Here is a 14,477-nt window from a genome sequence, read left to right as displayed (position 1 = left end):
GGAGGAGAAGGCGGAGGAGGAGAAGAAGGAGGAGGAGGAGGAAAAGGCGGGCCTGGGCAGGGCAGCGCCGCCATTGCTGCGGCTGCCGCCTTAGGAGGAGGTGGAGGAGGAAGAGGAGGAGGAGGAAGAGGAGGAAGGCGGAAGCCGGCAGCCCCCGTGCTGGGCTTGCGAGCGGGACTCGGCGGCAGCTAGGGCGGCGGGGGGACGGTGGCGGCTCCCTCCCGGCTGGCCACCGCCATGCCGTGCGTGGCCGACTGGCTCAACAACCCCTTCAGCATCGTGCAGGGCATCTTTGGTGAGCGCGGCCGGCCGGGCCGGGCTGCCCGGAGGGGTGGCGAGCCCCCGGGGGCTGGGGATGGATGGAGGAGGGCGGCGGGCAGCGCTCGGGGCTGCCCGGAGGCTGCGGGCGGGCAGCGGGCGGCCGCCTCCTTCTCCCCGCCTGAGGTGAGGGGCGGGCGGGGAGCCGCAGGGACTGTCCCGGCCCGGGGAGCGGCTCCCAGATTTCAAATAAAAAAAGCCGAAAAGGTGTTGTTGGTTTTTTTTTTTTTTTTTTTTTGGCTGGGGGTACCGCTGTCGCTGCGAGGTGCTCTAGAGCCAGCCTTGCCCTAGCACACGGAGGCTGGGGGCAGCCCCTGGGGGCGTCAGTTCCCTGCTTGGTACCTGCCCCATGGCTCCTTGGCCACCATGCACCTGTGAACTGCCAGGGCTCTTCAGTGCTAGGCTTGATCTTAACGACCGTGAAATAAAAAGAATTCCTCAGTGACCACACAGGGGAATGTGGTCTCTAGCTTCCTCCAGTTTCTAGCAGGGTATTTATATGACAGTGTTTCAGAGCCCTTCTGCATTTCCAACAGCATTCGTCCTAGTCTGCCTAAAACGGGGCAAGATAAGGAAGTTGGTACAATTGCAACACCCCTGAAGTTGTTTAAAATTAAGTCGTTTGCTCAGAATAGGCATAAATGTTTAAATTGCTTACAAAATTAACACATTTCTCTTCAACATTTTTCTCTGTGATGCTAACGCTCATGTAAATGTGTCTTGTTTTGTAGCCCAAAATCTTCCAAATTCTGATTGGGAAAAGAAGGTAACTGACTATTTCAAAGAGAAATTAAAAGAAAATAATGCCACTAACTGGGTAAGGTTCTGATTTTCATTCTCCTAGAGTTATGGAACTTATTAATAGCATTCTTTTTACCTCTTAATTATTGCAGTGACCTGTTTTTAAGAAGCTCTTCCTTCTCATAAGTGTATTTCTAAATTTTAGGCCTTTGTGATACAGATTAAAGCAACTGAAATGTAAATGACCTATGTAAAACAAAGACGTAAAATTCTAATTGAAACCGTAGAAGCCAATCCACTTGATTTTCATGTACTGTTTTGCCCTGGGCCATAACTGCTAAATGCTGCCTGTTTGTAGCATTACCCAGTAGATGGCAGGAGCTGACAAATACTGTCACTTCTGAAAGCGTTAGTCTGCAGTGTTCGTACAGCACGAGTTTCTGAGCTGCTGTTCATAAACCCCTTCTCACATGATCCTTTACTGCAACACTGGAAACTTCATGTGGGTTGAAGAAATACGTGCTTAGACTCTCGCATTTGAGGAAAAAATACGCTCTGCTAAAACTCTGCTTTATGAGGCTGGGTCAGGCCTAGTTCTGGAAGTTCAATGGTGAAGCTGTGGTTTAGGTTTAAAAATAAAGCACATGCACACTTTAGTTGTACTGCTGACTTTTTTTTTTTTTAAGACTATGGCAAAAACAGCAACCTGGAACACCACGAAGTGCGTTAGAAAGTCTTGTGTCAAATCTGTTCTACCTAGGGCTAAAAAAAAAGGGGGGGGGATTATTTTTCTTCTTCTGTCAGTGAAAGTATTCTGTATTTAAGTTTCAAAAACAGTTTACATCAAAGTATAAATGGCAAATTTGTGAAAAATTTGCAGCATTAGGAAGGAACTAAAAGCAAGCTCTCTTAGTTGCTTATGAGGGAGCATAGTCTTGTTTCTTAACAAGGTTTTGGGTTGGGTTCCCTTCCAACCCAAACCATTCTGGAACTAGAAGAGTTTGGGAATTGTTAGAGTATGATAATACTAATTATTGCCTTTAACAGCTATTGCCAAAACTCCAATGTTGAGATACATGAGCTTTGTTACTGCTTGGATTATGGCACTAGAAGTTGGGGGAAAGTACCCAGAAAATGCAGTGTGTGCTACCTGATACGGCACTGTGTTGCCAGAGGCAATTAATCCTATCAACAGCAACAGGTAAAGGTTTTAGCCAAGCAAAGGAGCAGTAGGATGTACCAGATAAGAATAAGTTGGTGACAGCTTTTGTGATGGGTTTGGTGTACTTCAGGGCACTTCTTAGTATGCCAGTTGTTTAGAGCAAGCTCTCTTTTATAGGTTCCATCGCTGAATGATGTTCCCGTACATTATCTGAAGCCCAACAGTTTAGTGAAATTTCGCTGCATGGTTCAAGATATGTTTGATCCCGAGTTTTATATGGGAGTATATGAAACAGTTGACCCAAACACAAATGCACGTGTAAGTGAAAAACCAATTTATTGTTTCAGTAAGTGCTTAGCATTTTGCCCGTTCTAGTCTTCAGATTTCTCTAGTTTGAGTGAAATGTATGGAGCCTCGGCACTACCTGATAGTAATTCTGTTCATAGATTGCAAATGGAATCAATGATATATCACTGCTTACAATTCTGTTGGGGAATTTGGGGAATAAAAATTACCTTAAAAAAGGAAAGCTTCAGCAGCATGCCTTTGAACTTTGAAGATGGCAATAATTTTGATATAAATAATTCATATGTGGGGTGCTGTCAGAAACGGAATGATTGCATTGTCTTTTCTTCTTGACAGGTTTTGCATTTTGGTAAATACAGAGATGTGGCGGAATGTGGGGTAAGTTACACAAGTTATATGAATTTGGAGATGAAATATTGGATGGAAAGATGCAATTTCTAAGTGCAATGTAACTTACTTGGATTATCAGTGGATTCTTGGAAATACTGTACTTAAAACACAAAATTAATCTCAGGTTTGGACAGCAGAATATTCCCAACAGCTAATATGCATTCAAAGATCAGCAGGCTTCCAGCTATTTCTGTTGCATTTAAAAATTTGTTTTGCTTGGGTGGGGTCTGGGAGGAAGCACAAAAAATCTTGAAAATTTCTGCTACGGAAAACAGCTAACTTTTGGTAGTACAGTGCTGTTAGAACATTATAGATGCAGACTGTTTAGGTTCACTGTTTCATGTGAATGTAATAGTGCGTGTTTGTTGAAAGTTCTGGCTAAGTAACTGTATTTATGGAATTAGTTTTAAAAACAAAGAACTCTCTAATCAGATCTGTAGTATCATCATTTCTGTTGGTATTCCAGCCTCAGCAAGAAATTGATCTGAACTCCTCGCAAACAGTCACCTTGGAGAGACAGACGTTCTACTGCGTTCCAGTGCCTGGGGAATCAGCATGGGTGAAAGAAATATCTTTTTTGTCTGGACTAGTGCTGTTGTTGGTGCGTTGTGTCCATTTTCAACAAAGCCTATGATTGCTGTATGGTTCTAAAGCAGGTTAATTATGTATCTGAAGAGATGTCATCAATGTGAAGGTTTGCATCATTACTTGAATATCTTGTTCAAAATAGAATAATCACATTTTGTTACCGAAGCTTATTTTGTCTGTTTTTTTTTCACCTGAGTATGGTGTTGTCCTTAATCCTCAATTTTACGCCTATATCAGTGCAAGCCAAGCTCGAGTTAGTCCTTCAACATCCTACACACCAAGTCGCCACAAGAGGAGCTATGAGGAAGATGAGGATATGGAACTGCATCCATCAAAGCAGAAAGAGCAGCATATAGGTAAAACAAAGAATTGATGACTGGACGTTAGGGTATTCTACCAGAACCTGCAGGAATTTCATTTTTAGAGATTGAAATGTTTTCAGTTGTCTGAACCAGTAGTGTTAATGCAACCTTCATAACTAACTTGGTGGCTTTGTTGAAGTCATCAGTGGATGAAGTAGTGTGGGAGAGCCTATGGTGTTGTGCTTGGGTATTGTATGACTTGTTGGTATCACTTCCTAGAGTTAGTAACACGATTCCTAAAATAAACACTTTGTTCAGCAGCACTTGTGTATTGCATTTCCTGAATGACAGCACGTTAAGGGATTTATGGCAGCAGGCTGAAATTTAGGAGTTCTTATTTAATTTCCAACTGTAAAGCAGATTTCACGATAATCTGGAGAAAATCACAATTTCTTCTGTCTTACTGTGTGTGGATGTCACTGCTTAAACTGGGGCCAAACTGCATCTTAATTAGATGATTCTTTGATAGAAACAATAGTGCACTTCTAAATATGTATCCTCCAGGCTTCCCTTTTTTTTTCCCCTCAATTTACGAATCTAAATTTGTAAGGGAGCCAGATAAATACCAGATTCTTTGTAGCATGCTGAGGAAAGCTAGAAGAAACCTTTGAAGAAGATGGTATTTCCAAAACTAGCTGAGTTGAGAAGATAGGCAGTGCCTACTCATTTTGTGATCTGTTTGTGAGCTACTTGTTTAAGTGCTTTTCTGTGGAGATGCCACTTAAATAAAATCCAAACGTATGCTGGTATTTTTTTAAAAAAAAAAAAAAAAGACTTGGGCGAGCTGTCTGTTGAACAGAAAAATGTCATTTTCTTCTTTTGAAGAGAAAGTGGTTTAAAATTACCAGCCTAATTAAAGGAATAAAAATACAGATGCTATTGCTTTCTTTTATTTCGTGTTGTATGTCCATCAGGATTGTTTGCTGAATTCTAGGGTTTTATTTTTGTATTTGTACTGGTTTGCCAATATGTTATTAGTTTAGACTGTTTTATCATCGTATTTGGACTGATGAATTGCAGCTTAGACTCTTACAGCTTTGTTACTGCTGAACATCTAATGAAATTCTTAATGTAGTCTGTTCTTTTGATATTTAAAAATACCTAGTTAAACTTGAGATGCAGAAAGATACCACCTGTGCAGTCCTACAAATTCTAGAATACTTTAGCTGATGCAGTTGAGGCATTACATTTTGAAAATCAGGTTGTTTGGTCACATTTTTCAAAGACTTTACTGGTAACTAAGAGACACAGATCTGCACACACTCCTTCTTATCTTGGTAAAGTAAAATATGTGAAACTTCTCTGTTTAGAGGCAGAATATTCTCTGTAATATGCTGCTTTCTTTTTTCCCCCCCTCTGGCTTCTTGTTAAATTAGTTTAATTCTTTGTTGCTTGCTGCAGGAAGTTGTCCACTGTTTAAAGAGCCCATGAATCCTCTGTTTTTCAGGCAGTGGAGGTGATATCCATGGATGTGGGGAGCCAAAGAGATTAGAAACTGAAGCTTCTGCAGGTCATCAACTCATTTCTCCCAACTGCTCCCCTCCTCTTGACTTAAATTTTCCATTGCCAGGAGAGAAAGGACCAGCATGTCTTGTAAAGGTAAGACCAGCAGAGACGATGAGCATGACTGTGGCCCCAGTGAGGCAGACAATCTGAAATTAAAGTGCAAATAGTCTGTAGTTCATAGGCACTGTTGTCTTTCAAGTCCAAAAACCCTGATTATAGAAATAATTGCATTATTTCTCTTCACTACTGCTCTATTTAAATTGCTGAAGTCATTCAACAGCATTAATTCGATCTTCTCTGCCCTCGCTGCTCTTGGTGAGGGACAGGAGGAAAGTGTTATCCGACGTTCAAGTATGGAGCTGATGCTGGCTTCTGGTTCCTAAGATGTGCCCTCTTGTAGAAAAAGTTGTGATGTTTCAAGCAAAAAAACAACACATTAGACAGTTTGTATTGTATTTGAAATAGTCTTTAATTCTGTAGCATGCTGTATTGACTATGAAACTTCCAACACGTTTCTCTCTGTGGCAGGTATATGAGAGCTGGGATAGTTTCAAAGTCAATGACGTTCTGGAGGTGTACGGCATTCTGTCTGTGGATCCAGTGCTGAGCATAGTAAACAATGAAGAGAGGTAAGGCTTAGCTGGCGCGTGGTTCTGAAATGCAGCATGTTTTTTTACTTTAATGGGCAAAATATTTTTGGTTATCCCTTTAATACAGACAGGAAAGTGTGTAAATACATTAAAGTAGCACTGAAGAGGTAATTTTTTTTGCTGGATTAGATCCACAGTCCTGTAAACTGAAGTCCATTGTACATTGGTACATCCATACCCCTGAATACATGATGCATTATTTTCTAGGCTGTTGTGCCATCTATAAAGATGTAGTGCTTCTGTAGCTAAACGTTCTGTGAGCTTTCATGGCTATTTAACATTCAGTGAGCGAATTAATAGGGAACAGAGCTTTAAAATGATAAAATATGCTTTTAAAATTTGTAATACCCTGAAAGTTTTTACCATAAACAGTTCAGCAGAATATTTAACAAAAAAACTGTATTCATAGATAGCGAAAGTAACTGAAATGAGTGTAAATCAGGATGATTTTTTCATCAATTAAGGCAACACAGTCATATTATACTGCTGGTAGAAACTTCTGGTTTCACCTGCTGTTCTGTGATTGCTTACTTGACAAAATACAATATAAACCAGAGAGATGCCAGAAGTCGGTTACTAAAATAATCTTAACAACCTATGTAACACAGGTACTACTAATGCCTTGAGCCACTGTGCTTCAAATAATGTCCGTGTTGGTAACTTTATTTTTTTGATAAGTACAATATCAGGAGTGCAGTGTGTCCTTTACAGTGCCAGCTTCTTAAAAGGAACTCGGCCTGGTCAGCTGCTTTTGGTTATCATCTTTCTGACAGAAAGCTAATCCTGGATTGACAGCTCAGTTGGTGTCATAGATTTATTTTTCCTGCGTGTCATTCTATCACAAATAGACAAAGTGGCAGCGTTTAGTAATATCTTCAAATGTGAAGATGCTAAACAAAGAAGTTTCTTTTAGTAGAAAGAGAGTCAGTCAGTGAACTGCTGAAGAAACCCTGAAGCCATGAAGCCTTTCAGCTTTTAAGTAAACTTAAAAGTTTATCAAATTTATACTGAACTTCATGGTAATCTGATATAGTCACCTTTGGATTGTAGCTTCTACATAGCAAATGAAAACCACCTGGAAGAGATCTTTTTAAGGCATCATCAGGAAGGCCAAAGCTTGTATATCTGAACTTTTAAATTGAGAGCTAATACCTGCAAGGTCTAGTTAGGTATATTGGGATTTTTGTACTCAGCCAGAGATGTAGCTGTTACGTGACTGTCCAGAAGATTTTGTTGTCAGTTCCTGGAACCCAGGTAGAATATGAAAATCCCACAAAGGCATACACAGACAAATGTAATAGATTGCGACCTTATTTATTGAAAAGTTGCTGCAGAGACTTCATCCGGTGCTTGCTGGATGGAACAGTAAGTAACATTTCACGTTAAGCTGCGTCTTACTAAGTGGTGCAGCAAATAATAAATGTGGTCTGTTGTTGGGTTTGGTTTGGTTGTTCGCTTGTTTTGGTTTGGTTGGTTTGGGATTTTTTTCCCATTAAAAATAAGAATCAATTACTTCATGAAAATAATAGGGTCCAACTTCTTTGATCAAGCATGCTTTGGTGGTTCTGTATTGTAGGCTATGTAACTGTGGTTTAGTATTTATGGTGCTTATAAAAATCATAAAGATGGCAGTAACTGTGGTTTGAATGTAGGAGCAGTTGCCAGGCATTAGGAGCGGATGTTGGGAACGCAGACACGCTGTGTTGGTGGCGTGGTCCCAGCTGCACATGGTCAGGTGGAGAAGCTTGTGTGGGATGTTCTGAAGTTCAGTTGTGCTATGCCCTTTCCTAGGGATAACTCAACCCTCGATCCTATGGAGTGCATGGACACAGCAGAAGAGCAGAGAGTACACAGCCCTCCAGCCTCCTTAGTCCCCAGAATCCACGTGATTCTGGCACAGAAATTACAACACATTAATCCATTGCTGCCTGCCTGCCTTAATGAAGAGGAGAGTAAAACCTGTGAGTATCTGGATTCGACTTCATCCAACGTACATGTGAACATGTATTTAGCTAGCACATGCGAGCAAACACTTCTTTGCTCAGAGGTGCATGAACCACTGGCAAGATTTGTGTTTAAATGTTTCTAAATGAAGAGAGCCGTTCAGTGCTGCAGGACTGGACAAGGTGTAAACGTCTGTGTTAACGTGATGCTTGTGTGCTGCTTTTTCTGAAATAATGTGACTTAAACGAAACTTGCTCTGGATAAAGCCCAAAGACTTCACCAAGTTTTTCATCCGTACTTACGTTGCTTCCAAACAGAGTAGTGAATTGCTGGAAAACTAGATTTCCAATGTAGCATAACCATGAAAACAAGAAACATACAGCGTAACGAATCACAATGCTGTGAAGATAAAAAAAAAAAAGCAATTCTGTTCTCAACTGTGCTGTTCTTTGTGGCCTGTATGACTTACCCAAAGGCAGTAATGCTCAGTGGGAGAACTAATGAATGTTTATTTTTCCTACACTGCTTTGGTGTAACCATTTTTCTTCATCTAACTGTAACAGAAAGTAAGCTTTTATGCAGAGAAAAATGGGTAAGGAACAGCACGTTTTCTGACATTTGTTGTCTTCTGCTCTTTTAACAGTTGTTTCTAACTTCATGTCTGAGCTGTCACCAGTTAGAGCAGAGTTGCTTGGGTTCCTCACACATGCCTTCTTGGGAGACAGTTTGGCCGCCGAGTACCTTATATTGCATCTCATCTCCACAGTGTAAGTGTTCTGGTGTTTGCTGAGAATTTATACATCCATCTTTTAAGACATTTCCTTTTGAGGGGTTCTTCACCATTCCACAAATGAACTGCAGAAATAATGAAAGTATTTATTCCAGCAGTGCTTTGTCCAGCTAAAGTTGTCCTGTCATAATTGATGCAGTAAATTTATTTCATTGTCTGAAATACCAAAAGTTTTGGTAAAAGGCCAGTTTTGTGTTGGTATATTCTCTCAGCGTTGCTTTGAAAGTTGGACAAAATCTCCAAGATAAACGAGTTTAAGCAGAAGTAGGGAAAAATCTTTCTGCCCCTTAATGTTTTGTTGAGAAGGACATGCGACTGACTGCTCCGAGACAGCATTTATTGTCTTTACTTAGCAACTGCAATGGTTATTGTTTCGGTAGTAGAAGATACTGAAAGGTGCAGTCTGGGACTGTGTTTAATTAAATGTAGGCATTTAATGATAAGTTCAAGTGACTCATATTTAGCAAGCAGTAGAAATTTGCCACCTGAGCTGATGCTGTAGCTCAGTGCGCATGCATTTTCATTTACCTTCATTGCTGATTAAAATGGATTTGCTTAACGTTCTCTTATGTTGGTTTAAACTGTCACTGGCTGAAAGAGCACCATCCTTTGACTCATGAAAACTTCAGGTGTGAAACTTCAGGCAATCTGTTTTGAACAGATTATTTGCTAGGTTTTAATTTTAGACTTTGTTCAGAATGGATTCAATTTTTTTAATGTAATTTCTTTGCATACAAACCACTTGTTCTATGGTTTTCAAAAATCCCATTTTGCTACAAAGGGGATGACCAGTAGAGGAAGTGTTTAGACAGTGCTCTCAGACATCAGGATGATTTTTTCTTTTTATTTGGGTGGTCCTTCGTGAAACTGGCAGGCAGATGGGTCCTTGTGGGTCCCTTCCAACTCAGGATATATTAGACAATGTTTTCAAACCAATGCGTGAAAGATCTAGTACAGCGCAGATGTTGAATCAAAGTGATTTCGGAGCTGTAAATGGAATCAGCATCTTAACCTTTGTCATACCTGCAACTGATGTGTAAAAACCTACAAGGTATTTCTCAGCATCAGCAAGACAGGTGGCATCAGCATAGATCCAATCGTAATGCCACAGCAGCGTAATTAGCAGCTGGAAAGCTTTCTGCTGGCTTGGTGCACAGTCTGCCCGGAACCCTTGTCCCTAATTCCCATATAAATACGCATACTTCAGCATCAGGATGCTTTTCTTTACGTATGCACTTTGTTCTCTTGGGTTAGACTGTGAATGCTCTAACAGTTAGACTAGAATGTGTTTTAGCTGTATTGCAAAAAAAAAGTTGAAATTTGTTAAGAATGGGGAGAAATACGGTAAGAAGAGGGAGAGGAAAGCTGAGGGCAGGTAAAAGGAAGCGAACAAGCATAATAATTAGGGAAATTGAGCAATAAGAAAGAAAAAGGATGAAGGAGTATTTACAACAGAACACAAGAAGAGAACGTATCACAGGATCTCAAGCACTGTAAATGTATTGCTTTTGTGCAATGCTGCAAAGCTTTCCAAAGCAGTGTTCAGCCTAATTTAGCTCCTTGGATGCTGGAGAAGGAGGAAAAACAGGACTGTTACTATGTACGTGTTAGCATTGAAACCCTGCTAGCTATCAGAGGTGGCACGCAGCACTCAAACTGAGTGGTATCTGTGATCACCGTGCTAATCAGATGCTCGCCTAACCTGTTCCGCTTTTGGTTCAGTTATGCAAGACGAGATGTGCTTCCTCTGGGAAAATTCACAGTCAACTTGAGCGGATGTCCAAGGAACAGCATCTTCACAGAGCACATATACCGCATCATCCAGCAGCTCGTTCCAGCGGTAAGAACAACGGTGTTATGGTCTTACAACGCTTTTAGTCATAAGTGCTGGGAAATTGGTTCAACCAAATAAATATAGTTAAAGGCAAGCTCCCTAAACAAAGGTCCTGATAGCCATCTCCAAAAATTGAGATACTTTATTTTGCCTTTCTGGATTGATTTATCTAAACGTATAGAACACTTGGTTATTGTGTCATTACTGTTCATACATGAATTTGTGGATACTGTTCTGCAGAAAGTTCATAGTAATTTGATTTGGGGCCGCAATAATTACATTGCATCAATAACTTACTGGTGGTTTTTTGGTTATTCTAGGCATGCAATACAGGTGTTGTATTTGAGTTCTTAACGGAAGTACTTTCCTTTAAGAATATTTTTTAGGCAGTTAGCATAAATGCATAGGATAAAATATATTCTGAGCTGTGATAACAAGTTTTGTTTTACTTGCTGTGGAGGTTTGCAGTTGCAGCTCATCCTAAAGGAAAAACTACTTACCTACTAGGGGTGTTGGAGGAGGGGAAGCACACTGATGAGTTTCTTTTCCCGTTACAGTCCTATCGCCTACAAATGACAATTGAAAACATGAACCATTCTCGATTTATCCCACACAAAGACTACACAGCAAATCGCTTAGTCAGCGGAGTATTGCAGCTTGCCAGTAACACTTCCCTTGTAGTAGACGAGACTCAGCTTGAGCAAGGACAGCTTGACACAACAGGTAGAGGTTTTGTTTTGTTTTAATTAAAGAAATGTGTATGTAGACAACAAAGACTGATATATTTCAAAGACAGTAGTGCTAATTGTGTCCCAGTGATAATTTTTCTATTACAGAACTGTTGGCTTCCATATCCTATTTTGGTGTTCAATGTAGTGTGCTGCCTTCTCAGACAACTTAGAGCATTATCTATTTTTTTCCCCCAACTGTTTTTGCTTTCTGGAAGCTTCTGGTATTTTGCTTGGAGGTGCTGGTATTGAGTCAAACTGAAAAACTCTTCAATGAAAAGTCCTACACTTATTTTTCCCAAGAGTCCCTTTATGGGGAAGTAATCTCTGTCCCAGACCACAAATGGCTGATAATGAAACAAGATGGTACCCTGCTTAGTGTACCATCAGAGTACTTTGCAGAGTTGCATTGCAGAGTACTCTGGACAGTGTATTTGATAACTGGTGGAAGAGGCCCCTGATTTGAATAAATCTTAGTCCAAAGTACCTCTGATTGATTAGAATGGTTTCAGTTCCACCTAATGGTTCTAGTTCCACCTAAGACAAGCCATTTCTGCAATCGTTTGCCAAGATGATATATTTTTCAACTGGCCAGTCTTACTGGCCAATCTGATGGTCTCTCTCCAGCAAGGCTTTTTTCCTTAGGCTGTTAATTCACTTCTGCATTCTGTCACACAAGTCAGAGTGTTTTGTCCTTTCCTGAGGAGAAAATTTTTCTCTGTAAGTAGTTGTCTGGCCTTGTAGAACTGAGGAAAACCTATTAACACTTAAACTAGTCCAGAGAAAATTTAGACTTAGAGTTGTTGATTTCCATCTTAATAAATGGTTGTGTCTGTATGGAAGACAGCACAGACACACACACAGGGGAAAAAAAAAGTTTGCAAGAATTTTTCTAGATTTTTTTTTCCAAGATTTTTTTTTCACCAATTTCTGTTCATTAAAAACACTTGGGGGGATCAGGTCTGATGCTTAAGACCATTTGTCAGAGAATTTTTTCTTGCCTTTCTAGGTGTACATAATGTGAAAGCGTTGGGTAATCTGATAACTTGGCAGAAGGTGGATTATGATTTCAGTTACCACCAGATGGAATTCCCCTGCAATATTAACGTTCTGATCACCTCAGAGGGCCGATCACTCCTACCGGTATGGCAAGGTCATCTTGAATTTGGGGAATCATTACAGTTGGTAGCTACTTAAAACACTGAGCGTACCATTCCAGGGACAAGAGGAGACGGGAAATGTTTTGTGAGCGGTCGTGGGTATGAAATTCACCTTCCATGCCTCTTGATTGGAAAAAAAAAAATCAGCTTCTGCGGGCATAGGTGTATGAATAAAAAGCAACAGATCTGGCATTGACCTTAGCAAAACTGCGTAGCCTAGACTCACAAATCTCTGACCGCTTGCTTTCTAGCTTTATGAACTGAGAAATTGCTCTTTCCCTTATGGAAAACCAATTCCTGCTTGAGTAAGAACTTCACAGTGGATTTCTGGAATTCTGGATAACTGGAATTGTTAAATATTTAAGAAGAATTACTTTAGTTCTGGGAAATAGTGGGTTTTGTTGCCTTAGAGGTTAAATAAATATTGGAATAGGAAAAAAAATGATGTGAAAAGGGATGATGTGTGATTTTATTTTTCAGTCAGATTGCCAAGTCCACTTACAACCACAGATAATTCCACCAAACATGGAGGAGTACATGAACAGCCTCCTAACAGCAGTGCTCCCTTCTGTGTTGAACAAATTTCGAATCTATCTAAGTTTACTGAGGCTGCTCGACTACAGTATATCTGATGAAGTAACCAAGGTATGGCAGACTTCACGAATACCTTTTCCATTGTCTATTTGCATAGAAAGCACCTTAAGAGAATGTTGTTGTACTTGCCTATTGCTCTCCTTGGCACTGATTGTTGGGAGCTTTCTTTAAAAATCAAAAGCATTTTCTTGCCCCAAATGTGCCTTCAAGGGTTTGTGTTTGTATTTAGTATATACTTTGTATGCATCCTGCTTTGTAAAACTCATTTTGAGAATAATTACTATCAGAGATGAGCTAGCCTATTTTTACCCCAGCTGGCTTCCTGACAGTGTTTCTCCTGTAATTTAAGGATAATTACGGTGTTCAGCTTCCTTGAAGGCTTATCTGATATTGAAGATTCTTTTTGCCACTCAGTTACGTGCTGTCTTCTTTGTAGGCAGTAGAAGAAGACTTTGTAGAAATGCGCAAGAACGACCCTGAGAGCATAACAGCTGATGATCTGCACAGAACTCTGCTGGTAGCAAGGTGGGTGGCAGCATGGTTGAACTGAAGGCTTGCAGCAAGCTGGAAGCAGACCAAGGCTGTAGTTTGATGATAGTTGTATGAGGCTGGCTGGCAAACAGAAGGTGAAGTCTGACAGGAAAAAAAGATTCTTAATTCAGAGTGTGTGAAGGCAGAGTATTGCCTCTTCTAGTTCTTCAGTTAATGAAAGAAAACTGTTCTTGTCCTTTTAGCGTATCAAGTGTGACAGCCCGAACAAGCTTTAATTGTTCTTTCTGCTCACCTAGGTTCCTGTCTCTCAGTGCGGGGCAGACAACGCTGTCAAGAGAGAGGTGGCTGAGGGCAAAACAACTGGAGGCACTACGTAAAGCCAGACTTCAGCAGCAAAAATGTGTTAATGGGAATGAACTCTAATGTTCTGTGGATGTCACTGAGAATTTGTCTAATCCTACATGGAACCCATACTAAATTGGGATACTGTTTATACCAGTTTTTTTGTAGATAATTTATACCAAAACGTTATGGATATTTACCCATGCAGTCTGAACACGCTATCTCTGTTCAGCCACTTAAACATATTTTATGAAATTTTTTTGGAGCCTGTTTTGTAATTGAGAATTGGTAACAATGAGCAAATTGTTTGATATTAAACTTTAATACTGAATGTGTGTAAACTCCTTTCCTTTAAAAGTAGGAAAACTTAACCCAGACAGGGGTAGGCTCTGTTCTGAAATAACTGTGATGGAATTCTTGAACTGCTTGATGGTGAGGACCAGAGGTTTCTACTAAACAGCTTATGCAGGTGAAACTTTGACTTCAAGTAGCTGAACCTACATACTGCTCATCCTGTTAAGGCATGTTGTTGCCCTCTGAGCAGCAGCATGATGACTATAATGTGATGGA

At 40.4% G+C, this 14,477-nt stretch overlaps 1 protein-coding gene across 1 annotated transcript; it reads left to right on the top strand.

The window, feature by feature from the left end:
• Positions 1 to 90: 90 nt before the first annotated feature.
• Positions 91 to 14,238, top strand: MCMBP (minichromosome maintenance complex binding protein). The gene is made up of 16 exons (XM_035330815.1): positions 91 to 295; positions 1,050 to 1,135; positions 2,399 to 2,539; positions 2,864 to 2,905; positions 3,384 to 3,485; positions 3,732 to 3,861; positions 5,315 to 5,466; positions 5,902 to 6,002; positions 7,815 to 7,984; positions 8,611 to 8,734; positions 10,480 to 10,597; positions 11,149 to 11,314; positions 12,329 to 12,462; positions 12,960 to 13,124; positions 13,510 to 13,598; positions 13,862 to 14,238. Exons 1-16 carry the CDS (start codon positions 238 to 240, stop codon positions 13,986 to 13,988), a joined length of 1,905 nt encoding a protein of 634 aa, XP_035186706.1. The 5' UTR covers positions 91 to 237; the 3' UTR covers positions 13,989 to 14,238.
• The last annotated feature ends 239 nt before the right edge of the window (positions 14,239 to 14,477 follow it).

The sequence above is a fragment of the Oxyura jamaicensis genome, chromosome 6 (assembly GCF_011077185.1).
Source record: "Oxyura jamaicensis isolate SHBP4307 breed ruddy duck chromosome 6, BPBGC_Ojam_1.0, whole genome shotgun sequence".
NCBI lineage: Eukaryota > Metazoa > Chordata > Aves > Anseriformes > Anatidae > Oxyura > Oxyura jamaicensis.
Note: the sequence above shows the minus strand (reverse complement) of the source record. Positions and strands in the feature narration are given on the sequence as shown.

Excerpts from the sequence above, each read along its gene's own strand:
- MCMBP (XM_035330815.1), top strand. The coding sequence starts at position 238 with ATGCCGTGCGTGGCCGACTGGCTCAACAACCCCTTCAGCATCGTGCAG. Across the intron at positions 3,486-3,731 it reads AATCAGCATGGGTGAAAGAA|GCCTATATCAGTGCAAGCCA; the intron begins ATATCTTTTTTG and ends CCTCAATTTTAC. Across the intron at positions 7,985-8,610 it reads TGAAGAGGAGAGTAAAACCT|TTGTTTCTAACTTCATGTCT; the intron begins GTGAGTATCTGG and ends CTCTTTTAACAG.